A 19627-nucleotide genomic window follows, 5' to 3' on the forward strand; every position below is an offset into this window, starting at 1 on the left:
GGTGAATAGTGCAATGACATAAATAATTCCTTTAAGCATCTTCTTCGGGAGGAAATCCATTTACACTTAATTTCATGACATTTATGCTGGCTTATTGGACCCAGAAGAAATTCTGAATATGATGTGTTTATGACTTTGTCAACCACCACGGATTCCAAAGATATTTGTAGACTACTTTAAGTAAAAATCTTTTGCAACTGTTAAACAACTTGAAGACATAAAACATTACTAAGACAAGGTCTAACTGCTCACTGCTGCCTTACCCTTTCACATCCACCCACCTTTAAGGCTTCTTGCACTCTGCAGAGCTGTGCGCAAGTAACCTGTACAGCAGAACATATTATGTACTTAGAAACCACTGGCACTCGATTTGCCACCGTATGGGGCCTGAAGCACCATATTGTGGAGAGCCATATTCATGCCAGAACATCAGTGCGCACATTCCATACTATGGTGCCATTGGCACACTGTTTGCTGCCACATGATGCATCACTACTAGAGATGAGCGAACGTACTCGGTAAGGCCTATTTCGCAATCGAGCACCGCGATTTTCGAGTACTTCACTACTCGGGTGAAAAGTACTCGGGGGCGCAGTGGGGCGGGGCGTGGCGTGGTGGAGCGGGGGTAGCAGCGTGGAACAGGTGGGAGCTCTCTCTCCCTCTCCCCCCCACTCCCCTCTGCAACCCCCAGCTCACCCACAGCGCCCCCGAGTACTTTTCACCCGAGTAGTGAAGTACTCGAAAATCGCGGTGCTCGATTGCGAAATCGGCCTTACCGAGTACGTTCGGTCATCTCTAATCACTACATCTTCTAGGGAAAAAGACCTCTTTCTGAATAATTTAGAAGGAACCATAATGAAGTTCTCCTTTGCAGTCGTCTGCACTCTCTAAGTAACACCTGGGAACAGTCATTGGTCAGGAGACAAAGTAGTCTACAGACAAACCTGTGCACAATGGCATCCAACCAACAATGACCAGCCCCCTTTATTTGTACAAAACAGTTGTTTGGTGGTAAAATGCAGTGTAATATAATATCATACCAATCATAACTGGTAGAAACAAGAATAGGTGGTTACATTAGAAACATATAGTAGCAATTCTGCTATGGAAATTTATATCATTATATTTTACTACATGTGTGATTCAGCTAACTATATAACTATATAACCAGTTTAAACTAATTTTGTGGTGGATCACGTCTCACTTTATCTCACTTTATGAGATGTTTTAAACTATAATAACCCAAGCATGTGCTTACAGCCTGTGTCCAGGTAACCCGGACCTCCTGCCAAAATCTAACCTCAAGATCACTTTCTCAGAGATGGCACGTTAGAACATAAAAAGACTAGAGCAGAGAAAGTGATTTGACTCTTAGCTTTGCAATTTTTTAACCCTATGTATATGGTTACTATTTCACCTCCAAAATTCAACATGCGATGGAGTTTGCCACTGTTTGTTTTTTTGCAAGATTCCCTATGAATGTGATAGAAAAAAAACTTGCTATGCCTCTGTATGAAATTTGAGGCATAAAGAGGTACAGCATGACTGCTATAGGGGCCACATTATGGCTCTATATGATTTGAAACTTGTAAGGAGCTATAATTCGGCTGTGTACATGGGCTATAATTGCTGAATATACATGTTGCAATGAATATCCTAAATGATGAATAACAGCTAACTCCATATGCAATACTGAAAATGGAAATTTGTTGACAGAAACGATGAACAACATTAATAATCTCCTGTTTTAAATATTACACCTTTTTAGTGGCTACACAATGGAACTCAGGGGTGGCCATTCTCGTGATGCCAGCAGCAAACAAACATTTATCATCTATCCTGTAGATGTGGGATGAATGTTTTTGGTGGGATAACCTCTTTAAGAATATCTTAACAACCCCAACTTCTCATTGTGTAAGGAAGGTACATTCTGTAATATGGTGCAACCCCAATTTTTGGTTGAGAAAGTTAAGCTGAGCAGTTCACAAAACCTTCAGAAGTTAGGGTTTGAGTGACGATCCAGCTGGTGCCACTAGCTGAGTGTTATTAGACAGCTCACTTAGAGAAACTTAAAGTACTGAAGGTTCTTTTGAAAATGCCAAACCTTTAAAGGAAACTGTTTACCTGGATGCTGATGCCTGGGTATGGGATAGGAGGCGGAGGCCCTTTTGCCATATAGAAAGACACCAGTATTATAAATAGTGCATGTACAGTAGGAGAAAATATCACAGATTTTGAAATTTTGCATTGACGCCTAAGAGCTTCAAGTTACCATAAATCTCGTAGAGAAGAAAATACATAATATACGGAGTCCGTAAGTAAACTACTGAAGTGACCAAATTTTGTTTATAATTTAGAGATAATCCTGTCCTACATTTTTCCATTAAGATTTTAAATAGTATGAGGTAACTGGTGCATGCAAAATTGATGTGTTTGTGGTCCTAGGGGAAAACATACATTCATAGAGAGAAAGTGAGCATTCCATTAAAACCTGTACTGTTTACTCATCTGGGAAATGGCAGACCTGCTGAGCCTCTGACTATGAGTGCAGCAGCTATTTGCTTGGTCATCTGGCTCATTAAAGAGCCATGTTTACTACAGCAAAGGCCGTAATCAATAATACGGTTGGAAGATGTGGGTTAAGATCAGGTGAGCTAAGTCAAGGGTTGCAATAAAAAGCATGTTGAATGAAACGAGATCTGCACAGTAATAGCTAACAGGCATTTCCTATAGAAACCATTGATTTTTCAAGGCATTTTAGATCAGAAAGAACTGAGCTCTAAATATAATAAATAATAATTTGCATTGTAGCTAGTGCCGACTGATTACACAACAACAATGTATTCTTTGGTATCAAAACATCATTGCAAAGGTATTATGTAATGGTGTCTCTCTCCCATTCTCTCTATCTCCCATTTTCTCTTTCTGATGATACTTTCAAAATAGTGCCTTCAAGGGATTGTCCGTGTGTGGAGAATTTTTAAAGAATATGGGTGTAAATGTGTTAAAACAATTAAAGCAGCTGCACCAATTCATTCTTTCCCTCAGGAATCCAGCACTGCAGCTCCCATGGTCCTCCTCATTTTTGCTTAAAACTAGATGCCACCTGTCTGCTGCGGCCAGTCTTAGGCCACAAGACTTGAGTGCCATTCTCCTGGCAATCATGGCTCCCAACATCTGAGTTGTGATGCCAGAAGAACGGAATATGATCGCTGCAGCATCACATTGGCTGCATAGGTCAGGTGGTAGCTGTAAGACTGGAAGGACAGCAGGAGATGCAGCGTTGGATCACCAAGGGAATAATTTGGGAAGTACAACTGATTTTATTTGAACTAATGTTTAAAAACTCATCCACACCCAGACAACCCCTTATAAATACATATATGCAAGATTGATAAAATATATCTCTAGTCAACATCTGAGGGACTGAAAACACTAGATTCTCTATGCAGGTGCAGAGCTATGGGGGATGCAAAAGTAGAAACTGCACCTGGGCCCTGGTGCCTGAGGGTGACCAGAGGCTCCTTCGCCAATATTATAAATGACAAGTAACAGATGAGGAGATCTTTTATACATTTTTATTGAGGCTAAAGAGCTTTAAATTACACTTAATCTGCAAGCAATTAAAGGTAAAATTATATATCTCTATCTATACTGTATATAGTTTAAAATTATGTGGAATGATTCATATTTTTTGAAGATTCAGTTTAATTAAAACATGGTCTTTAACAGCTAATCATGAGGCTTAATATTGCATCATTTCAAATGAAGAAATTGACTTCCATGATGATGTGTATAACAGAGCAAGGACTGGAGACTACTGATGTGCTAGGCTAATGATTGTTCTTACACTTATTAAAGAGCTGTGTAATGAGGCAGAGGATTAGTGAATAGATGCAAATATTGCTCTGCTTAGTGTAGTATATTAATTATTTAACATAATAAGTTTTCCATGTCAAACTGGCAAATTAGCTTTGAACTGCAAGTTCCTTTTAACTTTTAAAATTGATTAAAAAAAATATATACTGTATATATATATATATATATATATATATATATATATATATATATACATTTTATTTCACAAGAAGAAAACTAACCTCTGCTCTTTAAAAGATCTTAAAATTAGGTAGATAAAACTTCAAATGCACAACAGTACATGGCAAATTAGACTGTGTCATAATTTATTTTACAACAACTAGACCAAAACGCAGAAGCAGTTTTTAAAAATGTAAGTTCACAATTACTGCTTTTATAGGAATTAAGAGGGTAAGTAGCAACCAGGTGCTGCTAATCAAATGGCCTTAATTAATTGATCATCAGCAAATGTTACTATCTTTATTAAAACAGAAGTGTTGGCAGTTTGCTGTCCTGGAGCATTCAGGCATGTATTAACACAGTGCCAAGGAAGAAAGACATCAGCAATGATCTTAGAGAAACATTGTCGCTGCCCATAATTTTCAAACAATTTGGAGTTCATTATCAAAAACAGATGTTTGGCAGTTTGCTGGTCCGGAGCATTCAGGTGTGTATAAACTCAATGCCAAGGAGGAAAGACATCAGCAAAAGATTTGTTGCTGTCCATCAATCTGGGAAGGATTATAAGGCTATTTCCAAATTGGAGTCCATATAGTGAGAAAAATTATTGATAAGTGGAAAATATTAAAGACATTTGACAGGTTTTATCATGCCATCCTTATTGAAAATACAATCAAACACAGGATTGATAAGGCAACTGTTAGGGTGCGGGCAGACGAGCGTAGGCGTATTTACGTTCACACGAGCGCAACGTATAATCGCCCGAGCGATCGTTTTTCACCGATCACGACCAGAGCTAGAAAGCGTATTTTCGTTTGTTCCTACTTTACAATCGGTCTTTTCGGCGATCGAATATGCGTTGGCGCGTATTTCAGTCGCATATGTTCCGTTTTTTTTCGAATTGCCGTTTTTACGCGCCGTAAAATCGCCCATGTGAACGAATACATTCGAAACCATTGCCTCAGATGGTCACGTATATGCGTTTGGTCGCAAAAATGCGCCGTTTATGCGCTCATCTGCCCGCACCCTTAGGTGGATTCTCAACTGGCTTAGTGTTTGTACTCAAAGATTGGTCATAAATAGCTGTTCATCCAATTGGAGGATTGTCTCTTGTAGGGTATCACAAGGCTCTAACCTTGGCGCAGAGTTGTTTAACATTTTTATAAATTGTCTAGATGACGGAATTGAGAGGAAATTAATTAAATTCGCCAAGGACACAAAGATAGGAGAGATTGCTAACACTAGAAGAAAAAAAAAGGATTCAAAAAGATCTAGACAAGCTTGAACAGTAGGTTGAGATGAATAAAACGGTATTTAACAGGAAAAATGCAAAGTCATAGACTTGGGCAGATAAAATGAAAAAAGCACATACAGAATGGGATGAATTGGGTTACCTAACAGCACATGTGAGAAAGATTTGGGTATACTAGTAGATCACAGACTGAACATGAGTCAACAGTGTGATGCATAAGCAAAAAAGCAAATTACAGTTCTGGACTGTATTCAGAGAAGCATGGGATCTAGATCACATGAAGTAATCATCACCCTCTACTCTTCCCTTGTCAGACCTCTTCTGGAATACTGTATCTAATTTTGGGCACCGCAATATAAAAAAAGATATAGACAAACTGGAAGAAGTTCAGAGAAAAATTACCAAGATGGTGAGCAGTCTGCAAATCATGTCCTATGAGGAACGGTTAAAGGATCTGGGAATGTTTAGCTTACAAAAGAAAAGCTGAGAGGATGCGTAACAGCTGTGTACAAATGTCTGCAGGGCTGTCAGATTGCAGAGGGATCAGACCTATTCACATTTGCACAAGGAAAAACTAGAAATAAATAAAGGGAAGAGATACAGATTAGATATTCGAACAAACCTTTTGACAGTGAGGGTGATCAATGAGTGAAATAGGTTGCCATGGGAGGTGGTGCATTCTCCTTCAATGGAATTCTTCAAACAAAGGCTGGACAGACATCTGTCTGGGATGATTTACTGAATGCTGCATTGAGCAAGGGTTTGGTCTGGATGAACCTGGAGGTCCTTTTCATCTCTATTATTCTATGACTCTATAAAACAGTTGAACTTTTTTCCAGGAATGGAAGCTCCAGAAAATTCCCCCTTAGGTCAGACTCTAAAGGCCTTAGATAGCATGTTAAATGTTCAGGTTCATGACAATACAATTGGAAAACATGTCAGGCAGGCGAATGTAGATCCATCTTGCCACACACAGGTTTGGTTTTGGGCTAACTGAGGAGGCAGCACCTGGGAAACCCCAAGTTTTACTTTTAACTCCTCCAAGCAGGATAGGTCTATGCTGCAGAGCCCCCAAGATGTTACTCACATAGATAGACCAAGCAGTGTGGCGGCTTCTGCTACACAGAGCCAAAGCACGATATCTGATAGGGTCAACAGGAGCTTATCAGAAACATAGAAATGGTTGGGGCTGGTGGCACAGCAGCAACAGGTTCCAGGCAGAAGGTCAGGGCATGCAATAATGAAGTCCACTAAACAGAGTCAAAGTCAGGGAGCAGAGAATTTAGAATAACTGGTATTCAGAGCAGGAGTCAGAACCAGAATACACACATAGGGGCTTTATGGCAGTAGGATTCCAAATTGCTTAGGATCTCTAATATAGCAGATACTGTGACAAGATTGGAGGAAGATAAGTTTAGAGAGCACACACTGGCCCTTTAAAAGACAGGACGGGAGCATACCTGAGCCCTACAGACAGTCAGCAGAGCTAGCAGGATAGTGCTGAAATAAACCCTTATTACCCAGGCTCACAATACCGGGAGAAGTTAGACCCCCAACTTCACAGTCTCCAGAGGTTCGATGGTGCAACATGGTTTCGGCACTTTAAATCTGCCTTTGAACAGTATTGCATTACAGGATCAGCTCATCTCTTTTCTTTTCCTGCAAATAAAAGGCATCGAGGGCCACATTTAAGGCCTGTGGGCATGCTATAAGTATGGAAAAGGATGAGAATTCCTTGATAAGCTTTATCTACACAAATCCTTTGCTTTGCCATTAAGGAAAATGACCAATCAATAATCCTGAGCGTTTTATTTTTTAATTCTACTTCCTAGATGTTTATATCTTAATTTGGACACAAGTAGCAAAGAATTGCATGATCTTAGCAGAGTAAATCCCTTTGAGGTTATTGTAGAAATTCTTTTTCATCTGTTTAGAATTTCCCTGTATAATTGATTCAGCTTTAGAAGCATTAATATATTTTATAGTGCTGTAATATATTCCACTTTGAAATAACTACAACTACACAGTTGATGTGCTTTAAAATCCCAATTCTGTAAACTGGCACATGTGCTTAAAACATTGTTCCTTGACACTTGGTTAAAGAAACTGTAGATCAAACCATTTATAGCCTGTCAAACTGCTAGTGATTTCCGTAGCTGCTCTTCACTTTTAAGGAAATGTGGTATAACAGGACTGGCCTTGACATTAGAAAGATGGCCATTCTGCTTTAGTGATTTAGTGTTGACTGTGACGTGTTTTATATATATTCACTCCAAGTGATGCCTCTGTCTACTGTGACATTTTGTGCAGAGAACTGATTGAGGTGTTGCAATCAGATAAGACTCCTTACCTTGCATGATTTACAGCAATTCTGCTTTCGCAGTAGGATTTATGCATCACATGTATTGTACTTATCTAATATAAATAAGCCTACATGCTTTTTCTTGCACCACACTTTTACCCCCTTGCTTTAACTTTGGTGTATGATGTTGGTGTTATTAGATGACACACATGTTCATTGGTGCCGTAAAATCATCAAATGTGAGTTTAATACATTCAAGGACCTGAAAGTTACAATGTTAAGTCTATGGGTGGCGCTGCTGTGCTTCATGCATGCGCTGGGATAAGTAAACCGTTGCTAAGCAACACAGCATACACTGCTAAACTGCCCCATACACTGCCCAACCAAGAGCAATAGACAGACAGACAGAGAAAGACAGAGAGAGAGAGAGAGACAGCGATAGAGAGACAGAGTGAGAGACACTCTACAAAATCACCTAACCAAGCAAATTTAGAAGTTCACAACCACCACTTTTGAAACATTTTATGTTTGCATAGCAAACATCGGGTCAATCTAGTATTATAAAATACAGAAAATCTGCGTGATCCCCTAATACAGCTATAGTTGTATAATGATATGCATAAAACAGCCCCACAATTACCAAACAGAGACTGAAGAAAGCACGTGATCCCCCTCATCCAGTTAGCAAAAAGGACCATGTGACATACAATATATAGCTGAAGGTATGTGCACACGCTGTTGATTATTGAGTTGAGGCGTTACAGGGTTCCAGCTACAAACTGGTGTATAAAATAAAGCCATGTAATCTGAATTGTAAAAACTGAAGCAATAGATCAAGCAAACTCATAGAGCGTGATGCTAAATGCTGAACGTGTTACATAACAATCCTATGATGCATCATTCACTACAGAGTTTGAGACCTTAAACACATGGGCATGTTTTAGTCCCGTTATGTGGCCGTGATAATCTGGGGTGCATAATGGGAGAAAACAAAACCATTTGTTTCAATGGTTTTGTATTCACTATCTGGATTCTCGTCCAATAATAGTCCAGGCAAGAAAAGATAAGACTTGCCCTATCTTTCCCGCATGTAGTTAATACTACTATGGCAAGACCTATCTTACCGCTTTTTTTTCTCTCAAAATCCTGCGTTATGGTGTGGTGTTTGAAAAGCTTGAGGAGGAAAAAAGAAACAATCATTCACAACTATATTGGTACTGGCAAGCGTAGTTGTGCATACGGCCGCACGAAACCGCCCTTAGGGCTCCTTCACACAGCCATATTTTTCATTAGTATTCAGGAGTGGAACATACAGAGAGGGAAAAAAGCCAGTTAAAATACATAAGTCTTGTGTAGTCAAATGAAATTCTGGTTGTAAGTATCAGTGCACAGAGTTAGGACTGGGGAGCACAAGTGAACCACGATGCCCTTCTTTGTAGTAGTCACAGGGGACATTGTAGCCTCATTTTGTATGGTCATTTGTTCCCTTATATATTTTCATTATTATCAGCAGCTTGTTCTCCATTTACATAGGAACATGTACTGCCAATAATGATTGGAGAGAGGATGAGTGAATCATGCGAAGACTCTGCCTCGGCATGTAGGGACTCCTGTCAAACATAGAAGTCCTGATGCTGTGCTACTGCATGTAAAAACCTGATTCTGGCTTTTACATGCAGCAGCCCAGCAGCAAGTGGTGGGCACCCGATTAAGTCCGTGGGCCTTATGTTTGACATGTGTGGTTTAATATACGGCTAATATAGGGATCACTTTAATATTTTGATAGTGGGCATAGTAAATCCCATTGATGGACCTCAAGTAATCATTTACATTTTTATGCTATGTGTATGCTAAGTACTTATTTTATTTTATTTGAACAGGAATCATAAGCCGTGAGTCTGCAGAAAAGTTACTAATGAATATGTCCGAGGGCTCCTTCCTTGTTCGTGTTAGTGAGAAGATCTGGGGCTATGCTTTGTCTTATCGGCATCAGACTGGTTTCAAGCATTTCCTAGTAGATGCTTCGGGAGATTACTATAGCTTTCTTGGTGTTGACCCAAACAGACATGGAACTCTTACTGATCTCATTGATTTTCACAAGGTACATAAGTAAAATGAGGTGTTTTAAATGCATTTGAAAAAGAAATCTGAAAAAAAATCCAATAATGCTAGCATCTACAGATACTTTATTTTACAAATATCTGAGGTTGAGTATTAAATTAGTTGGTGTCCTGAAGGATAAATTGGAAGCAATATCAAATTAAAAGGAAAGCCATAAGGCCCATTTAAACGCAATGATTAAAACTCAAAATTAATTAAAACGATGGCATATGAGCAATAATCGTTGCGTGTAAATGCATTTAAGGTAAGGTTAAAATCTATCCTTCAGCGGGAGAGTAGAAGACACAGACCGCATGCTGTGTTCTCCACAGGAACGGCTGATTACATTGTATTCATGCTGGCAGCGCGCAACAGCCCTTGGGAGATTTAAGGAGCTGATTGCAGAGCTCAGACCACCTGCTGAGTTCAGCAAGCAGCTCCTAGATGCTCATTTGCACGTAAATTAAAATTAGGCTGATAAAGTGCTAATAGGCATTAGTGCCCATTAATACTTTATGCAAAATGATCGCTAAAACTGACAATTTGTCTTCAGGTGTAACTGAGCCTATAGTCTACCAATACATACCCACACTGGAGAAGGAGACAAAAGTAATTTCCCAAAATACTTCACCCAGGCTCCCAAACATTTCCTTATATAGTAGACCTTTATTTTTGTTCTGAAAATTTATATTTTTGTTATTCCTCATCCTTCACATTTTCTGCCCATTCTTTTTAGCGTAACTGTATATTTTTCCATCTTTTTTTTGCAATTAATCTAGTTTAAAATACAATTCTTGTCAATGCTGTAATATGAAGTGCATTGAACTCTATGTTTTTTAGTATGGCCAACATGAATTAAACTTATTTAGATGTGAATGTGTGTCTATATATCACTTCCATTTTGTTCTGTTTTTTTTTTATCATAGCGTATGGTCATTATTATTTATGTAATTCCCTAACTTTTGGCAATTCATTTTTACCCTTGGCAGGAGGAAGTCATTACAAGTTCCGGAGGAGAGCTGCTGGTGGAACCATGTGGACAAGCACAGACCCCACCGGACTTTAGTATATTATTTGAATGAGGCTGTTGCCACTGGTGGTCTCATATAGCACAGTTTATAAATGATGATTATTATTTCAACCCCACTAATAATTTAAAAAAGGAACATTTTCACTTTTTGTAGAGTGTCAATGACTTCAGATTTGAAGATCTAGTTATTTAGTTTTATTTTTATGCTTTTAATATGATAACCTTTTTACTTACTGCAGAGTTATGAGGAACCCTTTGAAGACAGATGTTTAATTGCTCTACATTAAAGCATATTTCCCTATTTAGTTTGTCTCCACTTTGTTCTTATTTTGTGTGCATCCATTATTTAACATGATTCTATGTAATGTACTATTGATAAGAATTTGTGAATTTGTAATTTATAGACAAGTGAAAAATATCTAAAATTAAATGTATTCCATTCATAATTATGCATTAGTTATCTGGAGTTGGAGGGAAACACAGAGTGTAAGAAGCTAGCTTCTGAGAATACTATGATGTCAATCATAAATTGAAACTTATAAATTTTAAATTATTCTTAGTTTTCAAAGAAAAACTTGCCAACTGCTACCACTTTGATATTTTCTTAGTAACTTATTTAATTAAAATAAGATTGATTGCAGCAGATTAAATTCATTTAAATAGTCACTAACTTTGCAAACAACTTGTGCTTATATGACAGGCAGTTTTATAACTGCTCGGTCCTGCTGTAGACTGTCCTACTTGATGATATTATATCTCTATGTATGTGTTACAGACAGAGAGCAAAATTTTAATTTTGCTGTGCACAGTCTATAGAATACAGCACAGCAGATAGGCTTCTTCCACTAGTTCAGAGAAAATATAGGATACCAGAAATAGTGCTAGCCTGTATGTCTACGTGACAGCTTAGGGTACCTCCACACTGAGCAACTATTGTCTGATTAGTTGCTCAGAAACGTTGTTGAAAAGTGGGAATGATAGTTAATTGAAAGCTTTTCCACTGAGCGAGAATCATTCACTATTAGTTCTGTGAGAAATCGTTTAGGAGGAGAGAGAGTGATTGATTCTACAGGCAAATTCATTCACAAGTTGCTCAAATGTAAATGATTATACCTTAACGCTGGGAGGCTTTTCAACAAGCAACAACAATTTTTTTAAGTGAGCTAAACTGAAACAAGCAAATTATCACTTGTCTCCCAGTTGGTGGCAATGTTTACATGGGACAACTGTCATTTGAAATCGCTCATTCCAGCAATAACTTAGTTAATAGTTGTACCACGGTATCTTTATTCTAAAAAGTCATCTGAAATGTTAGGTATGTTATAATGATTTACAGGGGTTGTCTTAGTTGTAACAATTCTTTCCCCATGCAGTAAAATAACAATTGGTGATATACTCACCTCTCGCTGCTCCTGCTGTGTCCCGTAACAGTCCTGTGCTAGGACCTCTGTTGTATACGTATTAACTATTCTGCCTGTTCTAACTGTACTATCTCCTCCCACCGCTCATCCCCCATTGTCATTACTTAGTCCCAGGTCACTGTCTATACTATGTTCTCCGCCATCTCTCAGGTTGTTCTCCCCCCCAAGTCCCTAATGTAAATACTCGTTCAACCTTTTAGCTATATTCTCCCCAATGGATTACAATGCAATGAAAATGTTAGGCTTTTAATGTCATGGCTTTTGTTTTTTGAAGCAAGTATAGCAATGCAGACTGCTCTATTCATTCCATACCTGGAAAGGGTAATTAAAGCCACTGTCAGAGGCTCTAAGAACCAATATAAACACAGCCTTAAAAGACTCACTCTCTAAATAACTGTATATCAGTACTGAAGAGAAAACAATCCAATATATTTAGGCAATACAAAAGCCTGCACAGAATGAATTCCCATCATTAAAGCTAGGTCAGTTTTGTAGTTAAATACATGTGATTTCAAATCACTGCCTGTTACTTTCTCTTTAAAGTGGGAACCTGAGAAATTGTAATCGAGCTGGAAGGGGACATGCATCATCATCCAGAAACGATATTTGCACTTGATATTTGTTTCAGATTTTATTACATTTGAGATAGAGAGGAAAGTAAGCGATTCATGGAAGTTAGAACCATCACGTGAGAGTGAATCATTTTGGTGGTAAAAAATTAATTGCTTCAAACTCACCATGGGATGAAATAATAATAAGATCTGTAAGCTTTGCAAAATGGTGTACTTTAGTTAATGTCATAACTGAGATATTTTAATTCCTATATAATACACTGTTGGCTTGCTGTACTAAAACCGTGGTGACTTTCTTCCTGCTATCAGCAGTAAATGCTCTCAATTATAGGACCCTTTGAGACTCCTTGAGCATGTTTAGAATCACTCAATGTAATTAACTGCCCTCCTCTCTGCTGGCCCTTCTGGTAACATAAATTTGAATTTTCTGTTGCCGTTCTGCAGATTTCTTTCACTAATCAATCATTAGGGATCGTGTCACACAGTCCAAGAAATTCCAGCAGCTCAGGACCCCAGGAACAATGCAGGGTTAATGGGCACGTGCAAATCCAAATGCTTCTTCTAATAGACTTGTCCACTAGGTCTCTGTTTATTCCATGAAACATTTGGCAGAACCGTAAATGATTCCGCTGCACAGATCTGGCCATAGTTATAGAGTGAAAACTGCACAACAATAACAGCAGTTTCCCTGGAACCAGGGTAGAAATAATCTCCTTAAAATGTTATGCTGTAATGCAGTGAAAGCTATCCATCTTTATTGACAGCACAGAAATGAAAATATATTGCTGCACTTATCTTACCTGAATGATTTGTTTTTCTTAGACATATAACAAGGTAGAGTGACAGCCAGCGCTCTCGTGTTCCTGCCATAAACATGTGGCCATAAAGCACTGTTTATGTGGAAATCTAATTAAAAATATCTTCTCAAGTAATACTGAAAATGATATGATAATGTTACTATATTTATATTCAAATACTTTTATGGACTGGATGCTCTAATTGTTTCAATAGCTTCCAAAGAAGTAATGGGAATTGCATAAACTGCATAGCACAACGAGCATTCCCAGACCATATGACTTTTATTTTTTCATTGAGAGAGCTGTATGAGTGCTTGTTTTTTTCAGGGATAACTTGTAGTTTTTATTGGTACAATTTTGAAGTAGATATGATCTTTAGTTACTTTTTAATTTTATTTTGAGGAAGCGAGATAAACAGAAATGACTATTCTGGTATTTATTTTCAAGTTATTTTTTTAAGAATTTACTGTACTGCATAAATATTATAATGCTGTATAGTATGGGTTGTAAATGCATGTGGCAATGCCAATTATGTGCAGGTTTTTTAATTTTTTTAATTTTGCAATATTTTAAGAATTGTGTAAGAGGTGCAAGTGCTCATCTTTTCACTCCTTTTCTGGGGTATGACAGGCTGCTATATGCGGCAATTCTGTTCTTTGATTGATGAGGGGGGGTGATGATATGAATAAAAGTGCATATTAACTCTACTCTGGGACAGGGGGAGGCAAGAAAATCACAGATGGTCCTCTGCAGCCTGCTCTTCCCTGTCATCCCTTTTCCCTCTCTGCACTGCCATAGACTAAATTGACAGCTTTAAATTCAGTATTCTTGCTATCACTCCAAGCAGCTGGAGCTCCAGCTCTATTATGCCTACAGATACGCTTTTGGTCTCATTTTAAGGGCACTTTCGCACATCCACCACGATTTTCGGTCACACAAATCATGACCGAAAATCACATGAAGGGGAGGCACCAACGATCACATTGCGGCTGCATCTCTCGGTTTCTCGATGATGCAGACAGCTGGATGCAGCCTGGAATACCATTGGCCAGGGGAAGAGTTCAGCTCTGCTAAACTCCCCCCCCCCCCACCCTTGCCGGCTGCTGGCAAAGGGAGCAGGCAGGAGCTCAGCAGAACTTGTGTGCTAAACTCTCTCCTCCTCTCCACCCCTTGCCAGCTGCCAGCAAGGGAAGGGTGCGGGATGGGGCGGAAGCTTAGCAAAGCTAGTTGTGTTAAATTCCCTCCCCTCACTCTCCAGCCTATGGCAGCTGCTGGCAAGGGGAGAGACTTTAGCAATGCGAACTGCTGCTAAATTCTCTCCCCCTTCTCTTTTCTAATGGCTCTCATAGGCTCTCATAGGAATATATGAGAACAGCTGGCATATTCTGGAAAAAGATAGGACAAGACCTATCTTTTCTGATGGTCGATTTTACACACTAGAAAATCACCCATCTGAACAAATGCATTGGAATCCAATGCTTTAGATGGTCATGATATTCAGCTTTGAAGAAGACTTGTCACGGCTTGTCGATTGTGACAATGTCGTGGCATGGTGGTTTCAACACAGGCAAAGACCTGTTGCCTGATTAGGCAGGTCAAGGGTTAATGCATCACATGCGGGGTCTGCTGGTGCTGTCTGCCTTGCTGCATGGATGCATGCTGGATAAGCCATGCCTGAGAGTAGAGTGGAGGTGAGGTTTGCTATTCACTCTGCCATAGTTTCAGTTCTAGAGTGACTATATATTCTCACCCCACCTGATGAGCAGTGCTACTTTTTCCATTCCACAGTGGAGAACTTGGAGTTTGGAGCTCTGATGTGCTGGGTGTTTCACAACTTGCAGATAAGTAGCTGCTGGTTCCTTTTCAGCGTGTTTTGTTGCTTTTCATTTCAGTTTTTCTTTGCGTGTTGGTGCATCTTTCCAGGGTTCCCTATAGGGACAATCAGAAGACCGCTGGGCCACTTTTTATCGAGGTGATGTTCCTACTTTAGGCAGGGACCAATCATCCTTCCTACTAGGTTAGGGGCAGGCTTTCTCCCCTCTCCCTGGAGTGGTGCTAGCGTCCCGCATAGCGTGGTGTGCAGCTATTTTCTACCGCATGCATGTTCCCTATCACTGTGTGGAATGTTGTACTCTGGTGTCACACAGGTCTTACTTCTGGGTTATTTACTTCGGTTATGGTGCACACTATTCATTAGTGCAATAGTCTATCAACTACAGTCGTGGTTATCGTCACCCTGCATCCGTGCTGAGCTTAGTGGTCATGTGCTGCACGGACGTGACAAGAATGAGCACTGTTCTCCCAAATTTATAATATATTTTCGCTGTTAAACTAACAACGCTCAACTTATTCAGGTAAAGAAAACAACTTACTAAAAATGGCCATTGTGAAGCCAGTTCTGCCTTGTGCTCAGGGTCCCATATTGTATAAAACACTGGTAGAGTTAAATGTTACATTTAGGAGATGCGACAGAACCATTTTTTTTGTCAAATTTGTTGAAAGACAATGAGATGAGGAAATACTTATTCTTCTGTCATTCAATACTTTTCTTAACTAATAAATTATTCACTTAATAATGATAATCTCCAAGCTTTAGCTGTTGAACAGATGTTCTCTGCAATAGTGTAACAAATAATGTTAAAATAAAAAGGCCACGTAAACTCAATGACTGTGGGTGTGGAGTATCTACTTTACATTACCTTGGAATATACTGTATATATATGTTGCATCGGAAAGTCTGTAAACTATGTTCTGTAAACCACCTGTGTATCTGAATCTTGAATATACAGTCAAATTTTGGGCATTAGTTCATCAAAGATATAATAGTGATACATGATGGAGAAAGTTCAAAGAACCAAAATCCAAAATGTATACAGGATTATAGTTATGAAGAAAGGACAAAAAAGTACTTATCATAAAGGAGAAGGCTGAGGAATGTTATCTATTTTGTTATTATTACATAAATGACCATTATCGAAATTGATAAATTAATGCAATAACTTATTCTTGTTGTGAACCTCACGTTTAACACGTTAGACATCACCCATACATCTTTTCATGATAGTCGCTAATGGTTCTTATTCTGATGCATGTGCTTTTTCTGGCACAGCATTAGAATACTGATACGCATCTTCCATGCCAGTAGGAGTGGGGACTTAGCTGTCTGATGATAGCCAGGCTGCAGCTGTAACAGTTGAGAGCATAAAGTTCTCTCATCACAGCCATTTAACCATTTACATGCCACTGTCAATGCAACTACGGCATGTAAAAGGCTGAGAGATGGAGGAGGCTTCCTCTGTCAACCCCTGCAATATGATAGCGGGGTTCTGATGGATTGCTATGGCACTTTAAGGCTTGAAGATGGCTCCCGGGGTTTGACATCTATGATGGCCTATGAGGTTTAACCAGGGATAGTGTCTCATAGGCCGTAATAATACACTGCAATACTGAAGTATTACAGTGTATAGTAGCAATTAGACAATGTAATGGAATTCAAGTCCCTAGTAGAACAAAAACAAGTTAAAAAAATGGTAAAAAATGACTTGGTTTTGCCTCAGATTTAATGACCCATGCAAAAAATGTAGTACATTAGTAATGAAACGTGTGAAAAAAAATCTAAAAAAGCATGAAGAAAATAGCTGATTTTGTATATCTCCAGTCCATTAATCAAAAATTCATATGGATAACCAAATGGTATAATTAAAAATTACAACTCAACCCACAAAATAATCCCTCACACAGCACCATTGAAAGAAAAAAAATGTTAGGGGTCTTTGAGGGCTCAGTCAGACGAGCAGTTTTTTTTTTGGAAAAGCATCCCTAGGTGTAGAAAAAAACCCTAAAACATTACTCACCTAGCAGCACTGTCCAGACTCTGGTGCGTCTTCTCTTTTGCATGACAGCACTGTTCTAAAGCACTTTCTTTTACTCAGGGGTTTAACCCCTTAACGACTGCCCCATCGGGAAACTACGTCCTCAGTAAGTGGGCTTTAATCCTAGAGGACGTAGTTTTATGCATCCTCTTTGGATTAATGCCCACTGGCCTGAGGACGTGACAGCTCCATGCTGTCGGTGCCCGCAGGTAGCCGACAGCATGGAGCTGTCATCCCAGGATGCGGGCAGTCCCCCCCCGGTATTGCGATCGGCGGTATCCAATGAATAGCGCTGATTGCAAAAAAGTAAAGAAAAGTGCCTAAAAAGTTAGATATTCAGCTGCCCTGATGGATCGGATCCATCAGAGCAGCTTAAAATTCTTACCTGGCTTGTCGGCGGTGTCCCCCGGAGATCGGGTCCTCCCGGACCCGCCGGCGGTCTTCTGCGCATGCGCGCCAGGCGATGACGTCAGGCGCATGCGCAGAAGCCCGGGAGCCCCCGGCAAATTTGAAATCTCCTGGCTCCCGGCTCCTGAAGGTAGCCGGGAACCAGGAGGTGTTACCAGGGACCGCGGTGAGTGGTCCCCGGGCCCGCAATCATCGCTAACCATTGGATAGCGGCGATCGCGAAAAAGTAAAAAAAAAAGTCAGTTTCACCTCCCCTCATGGATCGGATCCATGAGGGGAGGTGAAAATACTCACCTAAGTCTTCCCCGATGTCCCGGGACCCGCATCCCCGTCTGCGCATGCGCACCCGATGATTGACATCGGGCGCGTGCACAGACGGGCTCGAGCCCCGGGAAATTTAAAATCCCTCTGCTCTTGGCTGCCATGTGTAGCCAAGAACAGAGAGATTATACCGGGGACATGATCACTGTTATCCAATGGATGACAATGATAATGTAAAGTAAAAAAAAAAGTGTAAAAAGTGAAAAAAAAAGTGTAAAAGTAAAAAAAAAAGTTTTAAAAAAGTTTTAAAAAGTTTAAAAAAAGTTAAAAAAGCTTGCGTTTCATCTCCCCCCACGGATCATATCCATGAGGGAGGATGAAATGACATACCTAAGGCCCGCGGATTTATCCACGGACCTTACCCCAGCTTCTGCGCATGCGCCCGTCGCCAAAATGGCGGACGCATGCGCAAAAGCCGTGAATTGCCAGGATAATTTAAAATCTCCCTGCTCCTGGCTACAAAACTTAGCCGAGAGCCTGGAGATTTCACAGGGGCCGCGGTGAGCGGTTCCTCGTCACGTGTTCGCTGTTATCCAATGGATAATGGCGATCACGTAAAAGTAAAAAAAAGGTGGAGCTTCATCTCCCCTCATCGATGCGATCGGTGAGAGGAGATGAAACTTTTTACCGGAGGCCTCCGTATTTGCACCCCGACGCGATCTTCCTCCGTGAACTTACCCGGATTCTGCACATGCGACCGCCGGCAAAACAGCAAACACATGCGCAGGAGTCGGGGAGCACAGGAAATTTAAAATCTCCTTGCTCCCAGCGACCAACGGTTGCCGAGAACCTGGAGCAGTGATGGGTGGCCTCATTGAGCGGTCCCCGGTCACGTGATAAAAAGGTAGCGATCTACCTTAGGCCGGTCTCACATGACCGGATAGGAATTACGGATTCCGCATGCGTCTGATCCGCGGTAATACGCAGATGAAGTGCATTGGATTACACAATTCCGCTCACCTTAGCAGGTCGGAATTGCATAATCCACTCGCAGAAAAGAGAACGCAGCAGGTTCTATTTTACCGCGGATATCCGCAACATAGAGCCCATTGTGCTCCATGGTCATGGATATACCCGCAGCCCATACGCAACTACGTTGTATACGGGCTGCGGGTACCCGGGTCATCTCTAAGCGACTGTGTGGGAAATACAAATTTAAAAAAAGTACTGCGAATGACCGCCCGTGTGAGTAGGCAGTTATGCGCAGTACAATAGGCGGCCGTACGCAGGGACACAGCCGGGCTCACAGCTGGGATCCGCTGCAGGCCTCCGCAAGTGGATTCCACCTACGGCCGTGTGAGCCCGGCGTTATTCAGACCGCTACCTGTAATACGCAATTTACAAGAAGCCCCGGGAACGCTCGCCTTCCTGCAGTTCCAGGAGCAGCTTGTTGAGCGTCTTCTGTGCGAGACCGCCGCACCTCATCAAGCTTACGGAGACTCACAAAGCGCCACTTTTTACACCCTATACCCACCACTGAGGTCAAGAAATGACCCCCAAAAAGCATGAGAGGA

The 19627-nt window shown here is 40.4% G+C and overlaps 1 protein-coding gene across 1 annotated transcript in view; it reads left to right on the forward strand.

Moving 5' to 3' along the window:
* Positions 1-10774, forward strand: part of SH2D4B (SH2 domain containing 4B) — a 224395-nt gene extending 213621 nt beyond the window's left edge. The window contains exons 7-8 of the mRNA XM_066601611.1: positions 9473-9693; positions 10682-10774. Coding sequence (XP_066457708.1) covers positions 9473-9693; positions 10682-10774 — 314 coding nt within the window. The remainder of the gene's footprint in view (positions 1-9472; positions 9694-10681) is intronic.
* The last annotated feature ends 8853 nt before the right edge of the window (positions 10775-19627 follow it).

The sequence above is a fragment of the Eleutherodactylus coqui genome, chromosome 4, assembly GCF_035609145.1.
Source record: "Eleutherodactylus coqui strain aEleCoq1 chromosome 4, aEleCoq1.hap1, whole genome shotgun sequence".
In the NCBI taxonomy this organism is placed as follows: domain Eukaryota; kingdom Metazoa; phylum Chordata; class Amphibia; order Anura; family Eleutherodactylidae; genus Eleutherodactylus; species Eleutherodactylus coqui.